The sequence below is a fragment of the Marmota flaviventris genome, chromosome 9 (genome assembly GCF_047511675.1).
Source record: "Marmota flaviventris isolate mMarFla1 chromosome 9, mMarFla1.hap1, whole genome shotgun sequence".
NCBI lineage: Eukaryota > Metazoa > Chordata > Mammalia > Rodentia > Sciuridae > Marmota > Marmota flaviventris.
In genome coordinates this window covers 96724784-96749374 of record NC_092506.1, presented here as the reverse complement: position 1 = coordinate 96749374, position 24591 = coordinate 96724784, and the positions used below count along the sequence as shown (strand labels likewise).

Here is a 24591-nt window from a genome sequence, read left to right as displayed (position 1 = left end):
ACTGACCAGAATATATTGTTATATTGTGTGCATGTATGAATTTGTAACAACAAATCCCATTATGATGTATAATTATAATATACCAACAAAATACGAAAATATTGGAAAGACAAAAATGCAACTATTGGGCTGGGGATGTGGCTCAAGCGGTAACGCGCTCGCCTGGCATGATGGGGCGCTAGGTTCGATCCTCAACACCACATAAAAATAAAATGAAGATATCGTGTCCACCTAAAACGAAAATAAATAAATAAATAAATAAATAAATATGCAACTGTCATTATTGTGAATGATAATAATCTGCCCAAACAAATCCCAAAGAATCAACAGACAAACTATTAGAACTAACAAGAGGGTTGAAGATGTAGTTCAGCTGTAGAGTACCTGCCTAGCATATGTGAGGCCCTGGGGTGTATCCCCAACACTGCAAAAAACAACAGCAACAACAAAAGAAAAATAAGGAGAAGGAGAAGAGGAGGAAGAGAAGGAGGAGGAGGAGAAGGAAGATAAAGATGAAGAGGAGAAAGAAGAGGGGGAGGAGGAAGAAGAGGAAGAAGAAGGAGAAGAATGAAAGGGAGAAAAAGAATAAGAGAGTTTAACAAGTTTGCAGGATAAAATATTAATTTATAGAATCCTGTTCCAGTTATATATTCCTACATATTGTACTACTTCCAAATTTAGTTTTTAAAGATAATCATTATATTAGACCTAATTGGTAACACAGGGCTTCAGCACCCCATGGCATTAAAAGGGGTCACTTTTTGGTATTTAAACAAGCAGACGTTCTTCTCTATAGGTCTTATGGTGGTTTTTACCCTTGTTCCTGATGCCTTGGCAGGGATGTATGCCAGTAAATTGCAAATATAGATGAAATAAATAGATTTCTGAGAACACGTAATTTCCTAAAACTGAATCATACATAGAACATCTGAATAGATCTATAACTAGAGTAAAGAGATTGAACCAGTAATCAAAATAGCGCAACAAAGAAAAGCCCTGGACAGATGGCTTTACATATGAATTCTACCAAACATTTACTAACATCAACTTTTATCAGACTTTTCCAAACTGCAGAGAACACTTCCTAACTCATACTATATGAAGACAGAATTACCCTGATGCTAAAGCCAAAGATGTTAGAAGAAAACTACAGACCACTATCCCTTATTAAGACAGTAATATTGGAGGCTAGGGATGTTGCTCAGTGGCAGAGCACTTGCCCAGCATGTGTGAGCCCTGGGTTCGATCTCCAGCATAACAACAACAACAACAACAAAAAAAAAAAAAAAAAAAAAAAGGAAGGGGAGAGAGAATTAATAATACCACCATAAAGAATCAACTAAATACCTTAAGTAAACTTAACACATAAAACAAAATACTTGAACATTGAAAACTATAAAACATTGCTGGAAGAAATACAAAAGACATAAGTAAATGGAAACACATCTGTTATGAATTGATGAACTGTAAGACTTACTTCTGTTAAAGTATCAGTACTTGCCATGGTGACTTAGAGGTTCAATGAAGAATTATGAAAATTCCAATGATTTTTTTTGAGAAGTAGAAAAATGCTATCTCAAGGGTCCCTGAAGAGCTGAAACAATCTTGAAAAAGAACATTTTAAGAAAGACTAAGACTTCCTTATTTCGAGACTTATTACAAAACTATAGTAATGAAAATGGTGTGGTATTGGCATAAAGACAGATCTATAGGCCAATGAAATACAACAGGGAGTCCAAAACAAACCTTAGCATATACGGTCAAATGATTTTCAACAAGAGTGCCAAAAAAATTCAATAGGAAAAGCACAGTCTTTTCAGCAAATGGTGCTGAGGAAACTGGATATCAACATGCAAAATAATGAAACTGAATCCTTCCCTTTTACCATATATAAAACTTAACACCAAAAAGACCAAAAATCTTGTCATAAGAGCTAAGAAAAAACACAGGGGGAAAGCTTCATGACACTAGATTTGGCAATGATTTTTTGGATAAAATTACTGAAAGCATAGACAGCAAAAGAAAAAAATAGGTAACTGAACTTCATAAAAATTTAAAACTACTGTGCATCAAAGGACACTATCTAGAAAGTAAAATGACAATCCACAGTATGGGAGAAAATATTTGTAAATCATATATCTGATTGGAGATTAATATCTAGAATATATACACAGTGCACACATATATAACTCCCACAATGCAACAACAAATAAACAATCTGATTTACAAATGGGCAAAAGACTTGAATAAACATTTCTCTAAATAAGATATATAAGTAGTTAATAAGCACATGAAAAGATGCTGATTAGGGAAATGCAAATTAAACTGGACACAACTTTATACTTACTAAAATAACTATTATAAGACAAAAACAAAAACAAAAAATAGTAAGAAGTGTTGGTCATGATGTGGAGAACCTGGAACCCTTGTGCATTGCTGATGGGAATGTAAAATAGTAGAGAAGCTATGGGAAACTTTGGCATTTCCAAACTATTACACATAGGATTATCACATGATCATGATCCAACAATTCTACTTCTTAGTATAGGCCCAAAAGGAATGAAAAAAAAAATGGACTCAGATACTTGTATACAAATGTTCACAATGGCATTATTCACGAATCCAAATCTAAAAACCAAAGTGTTCATCAACAGGTAATGGAACAGCAAACTATAAGTATATACATGCAATGGATTATTTTTAAGTCTTAAGATTTTTAGATAACATAGGTAAAACTTGAAAATGTTATGCTAAATAAGCCAGACACTAAAGGGCAAATATTATGTGATTCCATTAAATGAGATACTCAGAATAGCTAAATTCATAGAAAGTAGAATAGAGGTTATAAAGGGCTTGAAGTGTGGGGGAAGAAAGATGAAAAATTATCGTTTAATAAATACAGAGTTTCAGTATGGGAATATGAATAAGTTTTGAAAATGAATTGGTGATGGTTTCTTGATATTGTGACTATAAGCCACTTAATTATTTATAAAATAGTTAAAATGGTAAATTTTATGTTATATTTTATCTCAATTAAAAATGTTCTGGATTCATAGAGAATAGAATAAGATATATAACATATAAACATAATTTTATATGACAAAATGTGCCTGTAAAACAATATTCATGTTGCAAGAACACACACATGACTTATTAACACTAGTGAGACAAGAACTCAAATATATTGACCTAACAATGCAATGTACATTTTTAAAAAATTATTTTTGTAGTTGTAGATGGACAGAATGCTTTTATTTGCTTATTTTTGTGTGGTGCTAAGGATTGAACCCAGGGTCTCACACACTCTAGGCAAGCGCTCTGCCACTGAGCTACAGCCCCAGCAATGTACTTTTTTTTTTTTTTTTTAATGTTGATGGACCTCTATTTTATTCATTTATTTTATGCAGTGCTGAGAATTGAACCCAGTGCCTCATATATGCTAGGAAAGCGCTCTGCCACTGAGCTACAGCCCTAGCCCCTCCAATGTACTTTTAATCAATATACTAATAGTAAATTTTTTGTAGAATAAAATGATCCTGAATTTTTTTTATCCTGAATTTTATATGAAAATACCAAGGGTCAAAAATAGCTAAGAGATTCTCTGAAGAAAGGTCAAAACGGGGGCTGGAGTTGTAGATCAGTGGTAAAGCACTTGCCTAGCATGTGTGAGACACTAGGTTCAATTCTCAGCACCACATATAAAACAAATAAATCAATAAAATCCATCAATAACTAATAAAAATATTTAAAAAAATAAAGGGCAAAAGGGCTGAGATTGGGCTTCAGTGATAGAGCACTTGCCTGATACGTGTGAGGTACTGGGTTTGGTCCTCAGCACCACATAAATAAAATAAAGTTATTGAGTCCATCCACAACACCCCCCCCCAAAAAAAAAAATAGATGACTAGATAAAAAAGTGATATATATATATATAATATATATATTATTCAGCCCATAAAAAAGAATGAAATTATGGCAGTGAATGGATGGAACTGGAGAGTATCATTCTAAGTGAAATAAGCCAATCCCCAAAAACCAAAGGCTGAATGTTCTGAGATGTGGATGCTGACACACACTAAGAGGAGGAGGAGGAAAAAATAGAAGTTCAATGGATTATACAAAGGAAAATAAAGAGGAGGGAGGGGAGATGGGAATAGGAAAGAGAGTAGAATGAATTGGACATACCTCTCCTATGTTAATACATGAATACATGACCAGCGTAACTCCATATCATGTACAACCACAAGAATGGTAATTATACCCCATGTATGTATGATATGTCAAAATGCATTATACTGTCATGTACAACTAAAAAGAATTTTAAAAAATTTAAAAAGTATTTGATCTATAAGGCTTAATTCTTATACAATTATTATAATTAAGATAGTGGAATAAGTAAGGCAATGTACTAAAGATAACACAAGGAATAATAATTAGCCTAATACAAAGAAACAACAGCCTAATAGAAACAAATCTACATATACATAGACTGTTGATTTACAATAAAATGGTTTTGAAGAACAGCCGTGAAATTATGGTCTTTTCAATAACTAATGGTAGGACAACAGGATAGCCATATGGGGAAAAAAAAAAGAAACTTAGTCACTACCTAACATCATAAGCAACATAAATTCCATATATATATATATATATATATATATATATATATATATATATATGGAACATAAACAATGAAGGTTTGGGAGATAATATGAGAGAGATTTCCTATTTCCTATTTAAGAAGATAATACAGCATATGGGATCCCATGAACAGTATATTATCATCTTCTTTTTTAAAAAATACTTTTTATTTATTTGTATATGGTGCTGCTGGGCTTTGAACCCAGTGCCTCACACATGCTAGGCAAGTGCTCTGCCACTGAGCTACAGCCCCAGCCCCCAGTATATTATCTTTTTTAAAAAAAATTTTAAAAATATTTTAGTTGTAATTGGACACAATATCTTTATTTTATTTTTATGTAGTGCTGAGGATCGAACCCAGGGTCTCACACATGCTAGGTGAGTGCTTTACGCTGAGCCACAATCTCAGCCCCAGTATATTATCTTCTTAACCAGAAGATAAAGAGGAAATAATGATAAATTTAACCATATTAAAGATTATTGACTCCCTAAGTTTACCAACTCTAAAGATTTACAACCTTTTCTTAGTCCCTCTATCAGTTTTCTGCTTTGAAAGATCCATCTTAAACCAGTGTCCTACTCAAACACCTCCCTTTTTAACTGTTATCAAGACTCTGCATCAAGTTGATGTTCTTCCTTGCTCCAGTAGGTTTAATAAGCTCAGCTTTATTTGATCAATTGACAATTTACAGGGTTTTTTGAGATATATACTGAAATCATTATAGATGAAAGTATATTTCTCAGATGTGCTCCAAAATAAATTCAATGAAGAAGAAAGTAGGTAGAGAGACTACTCATTAAATTGTTGATACTGCATAATGTTACATGGGAGGTCATTAGGCTATTCAGTCTACTTTTGTTTATATTTTAAATTCTTTGTAATAATTTTAAAAAGTTATTTTTCTTTTCACAGTCCTCAACAGGGGCTGTTCATTAAGGTCACAAGACAATTATGCTCCATGACTATTACTACCAGACTTATATTGAGAAAATATCCAGCAAAAACCTGTTTTACTAGATTTTGCAGTTCTGTCACTGATCAAATGCAAAGTGGTAAAGATTTCAGAGACATATCTATTTAAAAAAAATTTTTTTAGTTGTTGATAAACCTTTATTTATTTACATGCAATATTGAGAATCAAACCCAGTTCCTCACTCACACCAGGAAAGTACACTACTGCTGAGCCCCAGCCCTAGCCCGAGAAAATAGCTATTTTTAATGCCTTTCACAACACTTCTGATACAGAACAAAAAATAGATAAAATTAACTTAAATGACATTTAAATGATTAAAAGAAAAAAAGAGGATATTTTCTGTGTCTTGTGCTTTATTTAATCAAAGAGTAAAACTGTGTTAGGGTGAGCTGAGTTTTAGAATGTGCTCCCTCTTACATTTTATTCTAGAAAATTGAAAGTTCTTATTCTTTCTTATCATCTTGGACCCTGAAATTGGTCAATATTAGGATTCCATACACACGGAGAGTGATGCTTGATTTGAGGTTTAGAATAGTCAGTCATGTAAATTGACTTTTCTGTGCATTTGTATTGAGAAGGACTCAGTTCAGGTTGATGTCCTGGGAACCAATGAGGCTCTCGCTTAAATCCTGAGGGAAGGAAAGACAAATGGAAACAGTCAACAAGGAGTTTTAACCGATTTTTCACTCTTATTTGAGTGAATAGACATCAAGACCTGTCAAAAGTTGAGAAAAGAGAGAAAGTGTTCAATTATTCACCCATTTAGTTTACTGTTTATTTCAGTTCCTTCTATGTGCCAGACACAGTACAGTTCTGAGAATGTAAGAATTAAAAAACTAGTCCACCTACTATGGGTTGAAAGTGGTATTTTGCTGTTGTAGCTTGTATCATATGTTGTTTCAAAGTAGTGTCCAAACTGGAAAAGAAAAATTCATAGATTAAGAATCTAGGAGTCTATAGCTAATATTGGAAAATAAAGGATAATATAATATGAATTCTAATGGGCTCTGTCATATTTGAGATAGCCTAGAGGCCTACATGTTGTTATCCCCATCCTACTAGCTTTCATATCCTTTGTATGTTTAGGAGATATTTAAAGGCAAGATTCAAATAAAAGTCAAGTCCAGATGGATTAACAGATGAATTCCAAACAGAAACAACAGAAAAAGTGTACTACCCATCTGGTTGATACCTTACACATAATATTCCTCTTGATAGTAAAGTTGGATAGGTGGTCCAGCTTAAGACTGCTCCCCTCCCCCAATCATTTTTTTTTACTGAATGGAAACCTGAGAAGTTATCAGATTCCTGCCTCTCAAATGGCCATTGGCATTTTCTTCTGCAAACAGAAGGAAATAAGAGAGAAAGATTACCTGGGAAGGCAAAGGTTTGGGCTGTACAATATTTCTTATGTCATATCTTTCTTGGTTCCAGTTGCCTACCAGGGTACGGTTTGAATAGGAATTTTCATTAGTGGAACATCTCCATCCATATTGGAAAAATTTTGATATATCATTCCAATCTGTCCACACTTCGCCATGGCCATCTGCATTAATGAGGCCGCCACAGTGTGGATTGATGAGGACACAGACAAGGTTCTTTCCCTGGAAAAAAACAAGAACAGAAAAGCTTATTGCATAAACCAGAGGACAGAAAAGTCATCCCTTTCTATCCTCCTCTGCTTTATATAGCAGGATATAACATAAGTCCACCTTTCTAATACTCGAGGTTTTCCTTCAAATTAAATTGATGTTTCTTCCTCTCCAGGTCCATCAATCCCTGAACCTATCCTCTCAAATCAGCAATGGATGACTATATAAATGCCACCCTCACCTTGAAAAGACAGGAAAACCTTCAGTATTCCCAATACTATATGGAGAATTCACTGAATATCTTGGTAATTTTGAGATGTAGAAGTTGAGGGACTGGGGCTGGGGTTGTGGTTCAGTGGTACAGCGCTTGCCTAGCATGAGTAAGGCACTGGGTTCGACCCTCAGCCTCACATAAAAATAAATTTAAAAAAATAAAATTCCATCAACAACTTAAAGAAATTTAAAAAAAAGAAGTTGAGAGACTGAGGGTATTGATGCAGACAGAGAATGAGAAGAAATAAGAATTGAATAACCAGATAACACAATTATCAGGTGATGATAAATTCTTTCCTTCTAGGCCCACTCAAAGAATGCTTTCCCTGAAGTTAACTTCTCTTTCCTTTTATCTCATATACAACTTTATCTTTGCCTCTTTCACTGTATTATATCTTCCTATCACATTATAGTTCTTCAAGTATATGTGTTATCTCCCCTACTGAACTATATGGTCCTTGAGCATAGGGTCTGTTTTATTCATTATTGTACCCTGTTCCTCTGCCTGCCCTCCCAATCAATAGCACTTAGCATATACTAGAAGATCAATATCCGAATTTCATTTTTTTGGTAAGGAAGGAGAAGTGCAACCTTTTTTTTTTTCTTGCCAAAAAAATTAGTCCCCTGGCTTAGGAACAATGCAATACCTTCTCTGAAGAAGAGCTCGAAGAGACTAACTTCTTTAAAAATTTAAAAGAGTTACAGTAATCCTTATGTGGTTGTTCCATGTCTGTTGGGAATATGTCAGCAAACCTGGTATTCCCAATTTTCCAAGGAAAAAAAATACAGATCACTATGACCACACGGTCATGATTTTGGAGCCACGACCCAGCTGCCTTTTGGCAGGCAGAGAAAAAGCAAGTATGGCAGCATTAAAGGGTGGCATCTCAGATAACTGCCTTCACACCAAGTGCCTTTGTGAAGACAGATGCATACAATGATGTCACCAAACAGTATGATGACTAGAGCAGCAGGTCCCACATAGTCCAATAGGCCTAATGCTTAGATTGGAGAACTAGGTGATGCTGTCCTTAGGGCTGAAATGAGACATTGCCATCCACTGCTGTCCAAGTCAGAAGCCTGAGACTTCTCTTTCAGAATTCATCAAATCACTTAAGTCTTGCCGATTTTTGAGTCAGTCCACTACTCTCTATTTTCACTGCCAAGTTTCAACTCAGGTCACTGTCAGTCTTTGTTTCCATTGCTGTGGTAGCCTTTTATTTGATTTCCTTGCTATCAACTTTGTTTCTCTCCAATCCTTTCTCCACAGGAAAGTGGATTTTTTTTAAAAAATATTTTTAGTTGTAGATGGGAATACCTTCATATTTACTTATTGATTTTTATGTGGTGCTGAGGATCGAACCCAGTGCCCTCACACATGCTAGGCAAGTGCTCTACCACTGAGCCACAACTCCAGTCTAGAAAGAATTTTTATTTTTTATTTTTTTAGTTTGACACAATACTTTTATGTTATTTATTCTTATGTGGTGCTGAGGATCGAACCCGAGGCTTTGTACTTGCTAGGCAAGCGCTCTACCACTGAGCCACAGCCACAGCCCCTAGAAAGCAAAATTTTTGAAAACAAAAGTCTTATTGTGTCTATCTTCCTATTTAAAATCTTTCAGTGGCTTTCTGTTTTCAGAATAAGGTTCAGGCTGTTAAAATGGCTTACAACAACCACTCTATATGACCTAGCCCCTGCTTAATTCTTCAGTCTCATGTTACCCACTCACCTCAACTGTTTCAGACAAACTCAATCATTTTGCTTTTGCATACATTGTTGCTTCTGCCTCATCACTGCTTTGGATGCAGGCAAGTCTCCCCCGACGCCTCCTATTAGCTTTCAACTCAGATTCACTTCAGGAAAATTGCCTCCAAACTTAGTAAGGTTCTCTTTTGTGCTTCCATGGAACCCTAAATTACTACACTCAAAGCACATACCCCGCGATCTGAGCTGCCTCTTCTGCTGTGTGTATTCTCCACTAGGCCACATCTTGTCCACCCACATATAGAACCGCCCTCACAGTAGCCTGGCATATAATAGGCACTCAATATTTCTTAAATGAATAGAAAGTAGGAGTTAGAAGCACCTGGTTAAATTCTGAGCAGCAGAGAAAATGGGAGGCAGCCATTTGGACAAGATGAAGGCAGTTACAATATCTGAGTCAGGAACCTGCAGGACACAGCCCAACCTCTTCTTGGCTTCAGCCCCACCCCGCTTTTTGCACTCATTACTCAACCCTCTGCGCTTGTGACCTCATGCAGGTGTGACGAAGTCGCTCAAGGCAATCCAAGAACTAAAAGGCATTTTGATGTTCCCGAGAGGTGAGGTGAGAGAACAGATGGATGGATATCTCGCTTTTGCCTTCATGGTCATAGTCCTCCTAGGGAGTCGCTGCACTAGTTTGTCAAAGACAACCAGGCGCTGTGGGTGCGTCATCAAACAGTGACCGGTGGGGAAGGAGCGGGCAGAAATCTGTGAAGGAAGTGACGTCAAACGAGCGCCACAGAAAATGCGTGAGGTGAAGCAGTGAAGGCCATGGGCCCTCGGCGCCTCCTGTTGGTTGGGGAGGGGAATTTCTCCTTCGCCGCCGCTCTAAGCGAGACCCTGGATTCTAGCGTTTGTCTCACTGCCACTTGCCTTCAGCACCCGGCGGAGTTGGCCCGGGATCCGGTGGCCCAGGAGAATCTGCAGCGCTTGCGCGAGCGAGGTAGCAAGACCCGCCCTCCCGCGAAGCCCCGCCCCCGCGAAGCCCTGCCCATCCGCCTGCACCTCTTAGTGGAAGGGATGGGGATGTGGGGATTGCTCTGGAGCTTCCTAACCATTTCGCAGGAATCCTTGTGTGTTGCTAGGCCAAGACTGGTTTGCATGGCAGCCTGGAGGGTTTGGGAGTTGTTTTCTTTTTCTTTTTTTTTCCCTGTTGCCTGATCTTAAGACATTTTCCTATCTGTATTCTGCGCCTCTAAACTTCCTTTGCCAGGTACCGAGATACGTTTCTGTGTAGACTGCACCCAATTGGCAAATGCTTTTGAACCACAAGACAGAGAGTTTGATCGAATTTATTTTAACTTTCCGCACTGTGGACGCAAAGCTGGAGTAGCTAAGAACAGGAAGCTACTTGCCAAGTTTTTCCAGAGGTGAGGAGAGCCATCACAAGTAAAATGTTTACAATGTACAAAACATAGTGCACTCAAATACTATAAGTTTAGAATATAAAGCTCCGAAGGACTCCAAAGCTTACTTGGAAAGGCATACATACAACCCTGAATGCTAAATAAAAGTAGAAATAGCATGCTTTTGGTAATAAAGGGGATAATATTATTTTATATTTATTTATTTTTTTAAAAAATAATTATTTATTTATGTATTTATATGTGGAGCTGAGGATCGAACCCAATGCCTCATACATGCAAGGCAAGCACTCTACCACTAAGCTACAGCCCCAGCTCCTTATATTTATTTTTTAAATTTTTTTTTAGTTGTAGATGGACACAATATCTTTATTTATTTTTATGTGGTGCTGAGGATCGAACTCAGTGCCTCACGCATGTGAGGCTTGTGCTCTACCACTGACCTACAACTTCAGCCCAAGGGATTATTTTTAATGCAAAATATTGACAGCCAGTATAGTTGGATGCTGAGCGTGGGTTTAGGAGCTAAACTGCCTGGATTCAAATCTGGCCCACCACTTAACAGTTGACGATTATAGGCAAATACTTATTCCATTAGGTACTTATATTTTCTCTTCTATAAACTGAGGATACTAAAGGTAACTGCCTTATAAAATTATTGAGTTTAAAATCATACTAGAATTTATAGTTTTGTTTTTTTTCCTTTGGGTACTGGCGATTGAACCCAGGGACACTTTACTATTGAGCTACATGCTCAGTACTTTTTATTTTAAATTTTGAGTCAGGGTCTTGCCAAATTGCTTAGGGCCTCCTAAGTTGCTGAGGCTGGCCTTGAACTTGGAATCCTCCTGCCTCAGCCGCCTAAATTACTGGGATTACAGGTTGTGTCCCTGTGCCCAGCAAAGTATTATAGAATTTTGATAGGCAGAAGGCAGTGAAAAAAATTTCTAAATGGGAAGAAACAGCCCAAGCAGTGAATCATGTATAGGAACTTTGCAAATATTGAACTTTCTGTGACATATTAATGAACAACACAAATGCATAGCAGATGATGAATGTTGTTAAAAGGCATTTGACTACATTGTTCTTGTATGTTTGCGGTTTAGCAGACCTTGCAAGTATGATTGGGTTTTAATTATTTCAAGGCTAAGCTATGTGTATATTACTGCCCTTATGGTAATTTCTACTTGTTTCTGATAAATTTCTGTTTTTTTTTTCCCCCTGTACAAGCTGTGTAGATGTTCTTGCAGAGGAAGGAGAAGTGCATGTGGCATTGTGTAGAGGACAAGGTGGAACTTCTGCTGATAAGCCCCAGAGAGAATGGCACAACAGTTGGCAAGTGGTTGCCATGGCTGCTCTTGGGGGCCTCATTTTAAGTGATGTGCTTCCCTTCAGGTGTGAGGCTGTGCCAGGATACAAATGCACTGGATATAGGTGAGTACCTAGGCCTTTTCCTTGTTCATCTCTCTCACTAATGACAAGAAATACTATAGAGATTTCCCCTGCCAATTTCCCAATCCAGTCTCTAGAAATATTAGAAATACTTGCTTTCTTTAATAATGATAGATTTCATATTAATGTCTTTTCTGCCAGGAGTCAAGATAAGTCCTTTCACATAGAAGGTGCTTTGAATCATATCTTTACCCGGAGCCTACCTTTTGAAGGTTCTCAGCCCAGAGTCTTCAGTATAAAACTGGGAGACCAGTGGTTTTCCTTTTCAGAACCAAAAGCACTTGCAGGAAAGTTGAACAGGTAACTTATTATTTTGCTGGAAATCACTTCCATTTCTAATTGTATCCTAATTATCTTGGTGGCAATCATATTTTGAATAGATGGTATATAAACTGTTAATGAGGTTGTGCTGTGAATGCTTGTCACTAGGGCATATTGTAGGGGTGGTGGCTGCCAGAATTCTGGAATACATGTTATCTCTCCTGTGCTAGCAGTGTAGTTCAGTGGTCAAAGCTCTTACCTATCATTTGTGAGACTCTGGGTTTGATAGCCAGAACTGGAAACAAACAAACAAAAAAGACCAAAAATCCTCTGTGATAGTTCTCTTTATGGTAGACCATTTCTTTGTTTCCTTTCAGGGTAAACTTAAGGATAATTCTTTTCTTTTTTTGGTACTGGGGCACTTAACTACTGAGCCACGTCCCCAGCATCCCCAGCCCTTTTTTTTTTTTTTTTAGTATTTATTTTTTAGTTGTAGTTTGACATATTACCTTTATTATTTATTTATTTATATGTAGTGCTGAGGATCGAACCCAGGGCCTCGCACGTGCTAGGCAAGCGCTCTACCACTGTGTCATAACCCCAGTCCCCCTTTTTTATGTTTTATTTAGAGACAAATTTTCACTGAATTGCTTAGGGCCTTGCTAAGTTGCTGAGGCTGACTTTGAACTTGTGATCCTCCTGCCTCAGCCTCCCAAATCGATGGGATTACAGGTGTGCATCACTGTGCATGGCAAAGATAATTCTTTTCTGCATAACCATTTGTGCTTTCAATTCTAGCTATATTATAATTATTATTTTAAGTGAGAAAAGCTATTTTTTTGTGTGTGTCTTTAAATAGGGGTTTCCTGGAAGCATCTTCTTGTCATCCTATCAAAATCATAAATGAGAAACTCATTGTTGAATTGGGCAAAATTTTCCCTCTTAAAAGGCTGAAGTGTTCCTTCCCTTTGCTGCCACTGGAAGGTACCAGTGTTCTCCCTTCCTGGAATTGTGACAGTATGTTTTCCTTTTGGATCAATCTCCATGAAGATAACTCAGATTCTGAGTTCCTAAATGGTGAAATAACAAAAGAAATGGAGGACTTTCTTGTGTCATTTTCACAATTTAGCATTTACAAGAGTCCTAGAAGAGATGGCAAAGAAGTTCATGAAGGAATCTCTGGACAAGCCAAAGTCTGGCTTAGATCTTCTCTTCTAGTTCATGTTCAGGCCATTATCCAAGCACCAGACTTCCTCCCAGGTTCTTTGTATATCCTCAGTGGACCTGTTTTTCGGAAATGTCACATTTTGCCTTTCACGATGCCGGCGTTTCATGAGACTTTATTAATCCTTGGGTTTAATCAAAGTCTGAAGGATGGCTGTCTTCCGTCACTGCTGAATCACCTGACAGGAATTCTAGATAGCTTCCTGACCCAGACATTGCCAGAGGGATCAATGCTGAGCAGTTCAGTGGAATTTGTCCCTCAACTGAATGCAAACAATTATATGATTCACGTGAAGTCTCATAATTTTGGTCCAGATTGTGCCAAGGATCTGATCATTGGATCTGTCACCTCATCTGCTGCAAACATAACACATAAAGACCAGTATTTTGTGTTTGTGTCTATAAACTTGGACTTATTAGCCATGCTTACTTGGGGTATCGCTGATTGGAGAATGTTGTGGACCTTTGATAACCGTTTCATGAAAAAGTTTGTTCCTGGAGAAATAGAACCCTTTAAGAGTTATTCCCTGTATCCTCCATGTTATGTACATGATATTAGTTTTTGGTTAAATGAGGAGAAAGGATTTGATGAACTAGAGTTTCACACTGTGGCTCGAGCAGTGTCCCAGGACACTATTATATCCATACAATTCCTTGGTCGTTTTCATCATCCAAAGACTGAGCAGGTCAGTCTCTGCTATAGATTGACCTACCAGACCTGTGATAAAGCCCTCACCCAGCAGCAGGTAGCATCAATGCAGTCCCAATTTAGGAAGGAGATTCAACAACAGCTACATGTTATACCTCGATAGTTTAGTAAATTCATTTTTATAGTATGATCCTTTGTTGGTGTGGTTAAAAAACAACAACTTGGACAAGGGATGTAGCTCAGTGGTAGAATGCTTTCCTGGCATGCCCAAGGCATTGGGTTTATTCCCCAATACTGTAAGGGGGGAAAAAATAAAAGAAAAAGAACAACTTATAACTAGTTGTCTTTTCTGGACTGTGTTTTATATTGTAATATCATGTTCTTTGTGACTCTATCATTGTTGGTTGACCTTAAAGATAATCTGTGACTCATCATTTAAATTTTTAGACTGTAATATGATCAGTGACCCTTGGAATTGTGTGTTATTTTTGTCTGGAGTAATGAATAAGACAACAAATAAAACAGTATTTTGTACTTCAGATGCTCTATTGCTGAAGAGGCAGTAGAATTTGGATGTCTTATCAAATATATTCATAAATATATTTTCCACATTGTCAGTTCTCTTCCCTTAACTCTATTTATCATCTCACTAAATCAATTTATGAGAGTGTTTTTGGGAGTTAGATCAACATCTCTTAGGTTGGTAAGTTGTAACTTATTTTTTAAATAACATATTTTTTAAAACATATTCTTTTAGTTATACATGGGCAATATCTTTATTTTGTTTATTCATTTTTATGTGGTACTGAGGATCAAACCCAGTGCCTCACACGTGGTGAGCCACAACCCCAGCCCTGTAATTGGCATTATTATCATTGTATCATTGTATGCTTTTTAAGGTTATTTCTCATAGCTTCTCTTATTGTATTTCTTTTGTGGTTGACCATTATGAAAGTCATGGAGCTAGTAAGTATCAGATTATGGTTAACATTTGGGTTTGACTCTAACGACATGTTCTTTCTGTTATTTTCTGTTACTACTTTCAATAGGAAACAGATATATTAGATATATCCAAGTTGGATATTTGACCTTGTTAACTCAGGACTGCATGTGGGAATTGAACAATATGATCAATCTCCATTTTTTAATACTGAGAAGTTTCATTATGAATCATGATCTTCTGGGGCCCTATCAAGTTCAGCACGTCCTATGTAAACTATTTAACTTACTGTTACAAACCTCCACAGGGCAGGACAGAGATGCTGAGATTGGAGAATGGACAGTGTTAGGATTAGATGAATGATCACTGAGAGTTGCAGATATGTTATCAGCAATGTGCCTTTGTAAAAATGCTGTTAAGTCAAGCACTTTGCCTTGATCTGGTGGAAAGGACATAGGTTTGTAGTCAGTTCAGTCAACAGTTGGAATATAACTCCACCATTTGCTAGCTGTGGAACATTTAATTTCCTTCTCAATAAAGCAAGGTTTCCTTCTTTATTGAGAAGAAATAATTTCCTTCTCAATAAAGCAAGATTGTGAGAAATTAAAAAAGGATAAAATAGTACTACGGCATCATAGTAGTCATTTTACCTAATGACAATGACTTGTGTTTGGTTAAATTTGCTCCACAGAATTTCATAAGTCTTTTACTTTTCAGTTCATATTCTGGCATTACTGTTTTGTGTCTCTAAAAGCAGTCATTTATTAGCTACTAGCTCTGTTACTATCACCAAAATACAGAGAGGGCAAGGTGTTAAAGTGAGCGGTTAGGGACCTTTCCTGTGATAGACAGTTGTGCTGTGATCTTTAACTGAATTCTCTGCACAACTCACTTTCCAGGTCGTTTAATCACTTTGTATTTGTGCTTTCATTTAATTAGGGTAACTGAAGGACAGATTTTTGTATGTAGAAAGAATGCTGAAATTTGAAGAGGAATGTTAAAGTGGGGAGGACTGCCAGGGCTGGAAGGAGGAAGGGATAGCCATGATGGGGAAAGATCCTATTTCTTTTCTAAGGAATTTGCCCCAATTGGCCAGTAACATTATAATTTAGTCTTTTCTGCGCATGTCAAGGTCTTTTGTCCCTCGGCGGACACCGTTTGCCAGCCAAGCTATGTGTGCGCTCTGGCCGACTTCGTAGCGTGTTGAATTCTACCTTTTTAGCCCCTTCTCTTGTCATGGCTAGCCGAGGGGGTCGGCAGCGCCTGAAGGGCGGTGGCGGCAGCGGCGGGGAAACGGCATCAGCCGCGGACAAGTTGCGGGAACTGCTGGGCAGCCGAGATCCGGGAAGCTCAGAGCACCGGCCGGAGTACGTGTGCGGGAGCGGCGGGGGCGTGGCCGGCCGCCGGCGCTGTCGGGGCTACTCTGGAGGATTTCACCCGCGCGGCCTCCCTCGGCGAGGCCCGGGCCCCTCCAGCCTGGTGCTTCCACTCTTTCGGGCGGGTCGGCTTCCGAGTTCGGTTTTTGCTATGCCTTAGGTCTCTACACCTCGGGATCCTTGTCTAGTTTAGAAACCTTGAGAATGCGGGTCTGTGACGCTCTGGCCCAGGCCCAGAGTGGGCAGGCTTCTTAGTCTTGAGTTGGCAGAGCTGTGGGAGATGTTGGCAGGATCAAAGAGTATGCTTTTTAAGGCTGTTTCTCACAGCTTCTCTTATTCTCCCCGAAGGCCCCCTTTACTCTTCTGCGTGGGCCCCCCCAGCCTCCAGCACCCGCAGCCACCTCTCCCCAAGCCAGGAGACTGCAGGCTAGGAACTGTCAACACGTGGAATTCGAAGAGGTCATGGACCTTGCACATATTAGGCCTCTATTCATTTGAACACATGGGAAAATGAATAGAGCCATGGAAAGTAATGACCTTGTTAAGGAAAGAAAGAAAAGGAGAATGAGCTTTGAGGCCTTAAAGTGAGTGAATAGTTGGTTTGAGATGAAGTGTTGAAGTTGCAACAAAATAAAGTGTATGAATGAACTTATGCCTTAAAAACAAAGTTGAAGGAGTGATTAAAGCCTTAATTCCTTACACATTCTACTCAGAACAACAAACGGTTCACCTTCTTAGGTGAATGACTTAAGTGCTTTCATCTCCCTTGCCTTTCTTGTCCTAATTTTAGTCCTTTTGGTTAGTAGGTCCTTCCTGACACATGCTTTTTATTGTTTGTTTTGTTCTTTGCTTCTGAGCAGGTTATCTGGAAACAAAGCAGGACAGGTCTGGGCACCTGAAGGATCTACTGCTTTCAAGTGTCTGCTCTCAGCAAGGTTATGTGCTGCTCTCCTGAGCAACATCTCTGACTGCGATGAAACATTCAACTACTGGGAACCAGTAGGTGATTCCTTTAGTTTTTGGGTTTTGTTCCTGATTTTGCTGCTGGGTTCTTATTACAATCAAGATACAAGTGTGACAACTAGAACAATAGCTTTTCACTCTAGTAGCCTAAAAACTTGACTTATCTACTATTGAAGATGGAGGAAATTTCAGTGTTTTACTCAGAAGTGTTATTTGTAATTACCTTTTAAATGTTTTCTTGGGCTGGGGTTGGGGCTCAGCCGTAGAGCACTTGTCTCATGCGGGACTCTGGGTTCGATTATCAGCACCACATAAAAAATAAATGAGTTAAATAAAGGTATTGTGTCCAACTACAACTATAAAATAAATATTAAAAAAAATAAATGTTTTCTTAAAATAATACTTGGACATTGTTTTTATAGTTAACAATTACTACAAAACTCGGAGGAAAAACAGCTCCTTATTCTACTTCTTATGTCCAAGTTCCACTTCCTATAGGCATTCACTTTCTTTCAATCTTTTTAGTTATTTCTTCTGATGTACCAAAATAAACTGTTACTAAATAATATGCTTACAGTGCTGTTTCTTTTTTCCCCCTTTTTCACAAATATTTTATTGGTTCATTATAATTATATATAATAGAGATTTCCGTACTTACACTTAACATAATTTGGTCAATTTTATTTCCTAGTTCCTCCCCTTTACCTCCCCTCCTCACATCCTGTCCCCTTCCTCTATTCTGTTGGTCTCCCTTATATTTTCACAAGATCCTTTTTATCCCCTTGTTCTCTCTAGCTTCCATGACAAAATACATTGACCCTTGACCTTCTGGATTTGACTTATTTTGCCTAACATGATGCTCTCCAGTTCCATTCATTTTCCTGCAAATGATTGAATTTTATTTTTTTCTGGCTGCATAAAAATCCATTTTTATAGCTACCACATTTTCTTTGTCCATCGATCCATTGAATAATGCTGTTTTTTTGATTTATATATTTATACATTACCTGTGGCTTCTTTTTATAGAAAATTCACAAGTAAAATTTTCTGATCATATTTTGCATCAAAAAATGGAGAAAGGATGGTTAGTGTGGATAGTAAGGAAAGTGTAGGATTTAGAATTTGGGCTGGGCTGAAGTTCAGTGGCACAGCACTTGTCTAGCACTTGTGAGGCTCTGGGTTCGGTCCTTAGCACTGCATAAAAATAAAAGGCATTCTGTCCATCTACAACTACCAAAAAAAAAAAAAAAAAAAAAGATTTAGAATTTGTCTATGTTGCCTAAAGACTACTAAAAAAAATAGGAGTAAAATTTAAACTTTCGGTGTTGACTAAGCAGCAATCTTGTAGAATTTATATCATAATATTTTATTTTTATTTAAAAAATTTTTTTTGGTACCAGGGATTGAACCCAGAGGTTCTTTACCACTGAGCCACATCCTCAACCCTTTTTCTAATTTTAATTTTTATTTTGAGATAGGGTCTTGCTAAGTTGCTCAGGGCCTTGATAAGTTGCTAAGGCTGGCTTTGAACTTGGAATCCTCCTCCCTCAGCCTCCCAAGTTGCTGGGATTATGGGCATGCGCCACCATGCCTGGCTCTTAATATTTTAAATATTGGGTCATTTTGATTCTGATCCACTGGTTTCAGATGTTGAGAATTTTGCATTTTTGGTGTACCTTTGTCTCTTTAATATTTTTACTCAGAAACTTTATGTGTATCCTCTTAAGAGAGATTTTTGGTCAATATAATCCTGAATCTGTCTGTTTGTACTTGTAGACACACTACCTCATCTACGGAAAGGGGTTTCAAACTTGGGAATATTCCCCAGTGTATGCCATTCGCTCCTATGCTTACCTGTTGCTTCATGCCTGGCCAGCTGCATTTCATGCAAGAATTCTACAAACTAATAAGGTAAGGACAGGCCGACTTGAAAGCAATCACAGCTGATTAAGAGGTAAGTCTCTGCAACAGTTTGAAGAAGAGACAAAGCTGATTGATAGTTAAGAGGGGACCTTTTTTCCTTTCCTTTCTTCTTTCCAGACAGGATTTTGTTACGTTGCCTAGGCTGGTCTTAAACATCTGGGCTTGCATGATTTTCCCACTTCAGCCTCTGCAGTAGCTAGAACTACAGGTGGGCACTGCCACACCCAGCCAAGAGGAGGCTTCTTTTGGAAAAAAAAATATTTATAATACCTCATTCAACAAATATTAATGGAATAGCTTTTATTTACTAAGACGTTGTGATATGGCTATAACAATGACCAAGTAAGTTCTTGCTTTATGGAACTTATAGTTCAGTGGGAAAGATGAACACTGAACAAGTCATTCTAAGTGGCGGTAGGTTTTACAGGGGAAGACAATACATCCAAGGTGCATACAAGGTGCAGTAGGATAGCATTAGGAAGTACTGATTTAAGCAGAGTGCTGAAGAATAATTGATTTAACTGGGACCTTACCTGATTAGTTTTCAGGAATTTGATTATGATGTCTTGACGTGGAGTTTTTTGAGTTTGCTCAGATTGTTGTATCTTTAAGTTTATGCCTTTTGCCAAATTTGGGGACTTCTTGAGTACTTTTTTAGTCCTGTTCAGTTTCTCCTCTCCTTTCGGAATTTCAATGACAAGAATTTTTTGTTATTAGTCCTACAGGTCCCTGAAGTTCTGATCTTTATTTTTCCCCTAATCTGTTTTCTCTGTTATCCACATTGAATATTTCTGTTCTTCTGTTTTCCAGTTCACTGATTGTTTCCTGTGTCTCTTCTATGCCAGTATTGAGGCTAGAGAGACAAGCCTTGATTGGAGTGTTTTCTATATCTTTAGAATATTCTTGAGTGCATTTTTAATATTTTATCCAGAGTTTTTTTATTTACTTAGCAAGAGGAATAGGGAAAAGGCTCATCTTCCTTAAAGCAGAAGTCTCTAATTAGAGAACTGAAGAAGTTGGCTTGATGAGACTAAAGAAGTTGGGAAGAGCCTTGTAGACCAAGACCTTTAGCCTGGAAAGAAGCAGCATGGTCTTCTTGAATAAATAGGTTTGAGTCTTGGAAGAGATAGAGAGGGGTTGAGTGGATTAGATGAGACTGAGGAGGTAGGAAGAGGCCAGATTATATAAGGATCTATCAAGGATTTGACTATTTTTTTTCCCTCCACATTTATAGAGCATTAAAAGGTTCAATACCTGGTACCAAAAAAAAAAAAGAAAGAAAAAAGAAAAATAAAAAAATGATCAGAAAGGTAGCACTGGTGAAAAGTGACAGAATGACAGAACACTGTCCCTCCCTCCCTCCTCTACCTAGTATCTCATTTCTGTTTTTCAGTTTGTCAGAGGAGAGAAAATATAGGATGAAAGACTTAGTAGAGAACTAAAAATATGCAGTGTTTGGCATTTTTTATTTCCATTTGTATATCCACTTTAAATTGACATGTTTGACATAGTTTTTCTCTTAAATCAATTATCCTCTTTTTTTTTAATAGATGGACACAATACCTTTATTTTTATGTGGTGCTGAGGATTGAACCTAATCAATGCCTCACACTTGCTAGACAAGTGTTCTACCACTGAGCTACAACTCCAGCCCTCAATTACCCTCTTATATCATTGATGTGAACAGCAATTTCCTTCTTCCTGTTAGTTCTGTCAATGGAACCAAAAGAGAACCATCTGCCAAAGGGAATTGTAGTTCAGAGAGTCCCTGCCCCAATATAGTAATGCTGAGGAGTAGAGAAAGATGGTTGTTGCTGTGAGAGTATGGTAATAATTCACACCTGTAGTGATGGCTACCTTTCTAACTTCTTGCTACTCCAAACGAGAACACCTTTGTATCATCTCCTTCTGGATCTGTGTATGAATTTCTCTGAAGTATGCGCTCAGGAGGGAATGCCACACATGGATCCTTAGGCTTATTTACCTCTGAGTCCTGCCAGATTGCTATCCATATGGCTGCACAAAATTGAGGTTCTAGCTTCGTCACTTCACTTAAGTGTTTGATATTTTTTACTTTCTTGTGAAAGTGAGATGCTTCTCATTTTGATTCCATTACTCTGATACTGATGAGGTAGAATGTTTCTACATATATGTGTTAGTCTTCTTATTTCCTTTCCTGTGAATTACCTGTTCATGTCCTTTGCTTATTTTTCTATTGGGTTTTTGCTCTTTTTTTTTTTTTTCCCCCTGATTGGGTTTTAGATATTGGACATCTTTCTCTTGGAGTGTCATATGTCATTAACTTCATGGTCTTAGTGAGCAGAAATTCTTAACTTTGATATAGTCTTGAAATCAATCAATTTTTTTCTCAAGGTTGGTGGGTCAGGGAGATATTTATATGTGTTCTCTTTATAATTTTACCTTTCACTTATAAGACTAATCATTTGAAGTTTAATTTTTATAAAAAATTAAGCCGGAAAGATCCAGCTTTTTTTTTTTTTTTTTTTGCTATGTGGTAAAGTGAATTTTCTAGCACCATCCACTAAATCTCTGAGACTGGACCCACTCCCAAGAGATAGCATTAATTCATTCATGAGGGTGGAGCCCCATGGCCTAATTAGTTTTCTTTGTTCCCTCTTAAAGTTCGCTCTTTTTTTTTTCTTTCAGAATCTTAAAGTTCACTCTTAACATCACTGCACAGTGACCATGCTTCCAGCACATGAAGCACCGCATGGTTTGGATAAACTGTTTCCAAACTATAAGAGTATATTTAGTTTCCACCATTCTACTCCTTTTATCTTATTTATTTATTTATTTATTTTTGGTGTGTGTGTGTGTGAGTGTGTGTGTGTGTGTGTGTGTGTGTGTGTTTGTACCAACTAGGTACTGTGTTGAATATTAGTAGAGGTGGAGCATTGTTGTCTTGCTTCTTAATACAATTCTCATATAAGTTCATGTTAATCTTTAACTTTCTAAATGTTTATTTGCACTCCCATTAGGAGTCCTTAAACAGACAATTGCCAAAAATTATCTATGTATATCTCTTTATATATGTATATATAGATGTATATGTGTGTGTGTGTGTGTGTGTGTATGCACATGTATATATTTAAAATTTTGTTGTTGGTGTTGTTTTGTTTTTTGGTATCAGGGAATGAACCCAGTATCTTTTTTTTTTTAGAGAGAGAGAATTTTTTTAAAAATATTTATATTTTTTTTTAGTTTTCAGTGGACACAACATCTTTATGTTTTTAATTTTTATGTGGTGCTGAGGATCGAACCCAGCGCCCCGCGCATGCCAAGTGAGTGCGCTACCGCTTGAGCCACATTCCCAGCCCCGCCCCCCTCCCCCCGCCCAAGCCAGGGGTTCTTAACTGCTGTGCTACATCCCAGCCCTTTTTATTTTCTATTTTGAGGCAGAGTCTCCCTAACTTGCTTTGGGCCTTGCTAAATCACTCAGGCTGAGGCTGGTCTTGAATTTGTGATCCTCCTACCTCAGGCTCCCGAGTCACTAGGATTACAGGCATAACCACATCTGGCTATCTATATTCTTGTGTGTGTGTGTTTGTGTGTGTGTGTGTGTACTGGAGATTGAACTCAGGGGCACTCAACCACTGAGCCACATCCCCAGCCCTGTTTTGTATTTTATTTAGAGACACGGCCTCACTGAGTTGCTTAGCACCTCGCTTTCACTGAGGCTGGCTTTGAACTCGTGATCCTCCTGTTTCAGCCTCCTGAGCTGCTGGGATTACAGACGGACGCCACTGTGTCTGGCCCCATCTGTATTCATTTTATTTTTCTTTTTAAACATTTATTTTTTAGTTGTAGATGGGCACACTACCTTCATTTTATTTTTATGTGGTGCTGAGGATCGAACCCAGTAGCTCACACATGCTAGGTGAGCACTCTACCTCTGAGCTACAAACCCAGCCCCCATATCTGTGTTCTTAATAGCATCTATAGTAGTATTCATTGTATAGTATATTTTATTGTATTAATGAACCTGGAATTACTTGGATCATTTTATTGGACTCATTTTGAGATTTTGTTACAATAACGAACATGGAAAGTATTTCCAACTTATATGTATTTGTATTAATCATACTTTGTATTTAGTGCTTATGTTCTGAGGAATTCAGTGCTCTCACAACATATGTATTCTGTAGTATAAAAAGCTATTCAGTATAACTACTTTTTTTGTTATTTTTTGTTTTTAAAATTGATGTCCTTAATACAAATTAGTAAAACCACATTACAGAAGTTTGGAAGATAGAAGGAAAAATACTAACTTAAATTCCATCAGGCTGCCACAGCTATGCTTACCATGTATTATAGTTCTTCACAGTCTTTTCATATACATATAGTTTTCATAGCTGTAATTCTAATGTATAATAATATTGTATTGTACATTTTCACTTAGTCATTTGTGAGAAGTTATTACTTAATATATTTTGTCTGAAGTGCTTGTGGAGTGAATGAGTATTATATTGCGAGAAATTGTCTACTATCATTGTAATTATGAATTTTAATATCTATATAATATTTCATGAAATCAACATAGCATAATTTATTTAACTATATCCTTGTAATTGGACATTTTTAAGTTTTTAAGACAGTTTTTACTAAATTAATTGCAATTGACATTTTCATGAATGGCTCCCCTTGCTGCTGGAAATAGGTATCATGAGTCTAGGGATATGAAAGTTTGTGTGGTTCTTTATACATATGGCTTTTCAAAAACTTGTATCAGTTGATAGAACAGTTTGTTGATGATGACAAATGACAGTGATTTCATTTTTATGAGTTTTGTTTCCTATCTGTGACTTCTGTTTTATTTTTCTGGGTTTTTTTCAGATTCTTGTCTTTTACTTTTTGCGATGTCTTCTGGCTTTTGTGAGCTGTATTTGTGAACTTTACTTTTACAAGTGAGTATAAAAGCTTTGCTAAAAAAAGTTCTAGGAGAAATTTCATTATAGCATAGATCATTTCTCTGATTGTCCAGGCAATGATCAGAAATAGAATGTACTTTCCTTCTAGCTCTGAAGTGCAACTTCTTGTTTGCAAAAATAGTTGAAGAGGAATATTTCTAATTATCATTTTCTTTTCTGTGTGTGTGTATACACACATATATATATATTTCATTATATATATACATCTTGGAGAAGTTCATATATCATATCATTAATTTTTT

The 24591-nt window shown here is 37.3% G+C and overlaps 3 protein-coding genes across 7 annotated transcripts in view; 2 read left to right on the top strand and 1 right to left on the bottom strand.

Moving 5' to 3' along the window:
- Positions 1–5950: 5950 nt before the first annotated feature.
- Cfap68 (cilia and flagella associated protein 68) lies at positions 5951–10028 on the bottom strand. Its single transcript, XM_027930746.3, has 4 exons — positions 9571–10028; positions 6989–7219; positions 6465–6531; positions 5951–6244 (listed from the first exon to the last, which is right to left on the bottom strand). The coding sequence occupies exons 1-4, from the start codon at positions 9610–9612 to the stop codon at positions 6072–6074; spliced, it is 513 nt and encodes a 170-aa protein (XP_027786547.1). The 5' UTR covers positions 9613–10028; the 3' UTR covers positions 5951–6071.
- Positions 9993–14800, top strand: Fdxacb1 (ferredoxin-fold anticodon binding domain containing 1). The gene is made up of 5 exons (XM_027930747.3): positions 9993–10191; positions 10462–10618; positions 11843–12046; positions 12206–12364; positions 13185–14800. The coding sequence occupies exons 1-5, from the start codon at positions 10020–10022 to the stop codon at positions 14359–14361; spliced, it is 1869 nt and encodes a 622-aa protein (XP_027786548.2). The 5' UTR covers positions 9993–10019; the 3' UTR covers positions 14362–14800.
- Positions 14801–16294: 1494 nt separating this feature from the next.
- Positions 16295–24591, top strand: part of Alg9 (ALG9 alpha-1,2-mannosyltransferase) — an 84863-nt gene continuing 76566 nt past the window's right edge. For 2 of the 5 annotated variants that reach the window (XM_027930705.2, XM_071616697.1), the window contains exons 1-4: positions 16295–16505; positions 17375–17513; positions 19254–19388; positions 24255–24325. In XM_027930705.2, the coding sequence (XP_027786506.1) occupies positions 16375–16505; positions 17375–17513; positions 19254–19388; positions 24255–24325 (476 nt within the window). In that variant the 5' untranslated portion in view covers positions 16295–16374. Of the gene's footprint in view, positions 16506–16561; positions 16675–16713; positions 17099–17374; positions 17514–19253; positions 19389–22280; positions 23299–24254; positions 24326–24591 lie in introns of those variants that run through there. The other 3 variants (XM_071616699.1, XM_071616696.1, XM_071616698.1) reach the window with 3 other exon arrangements.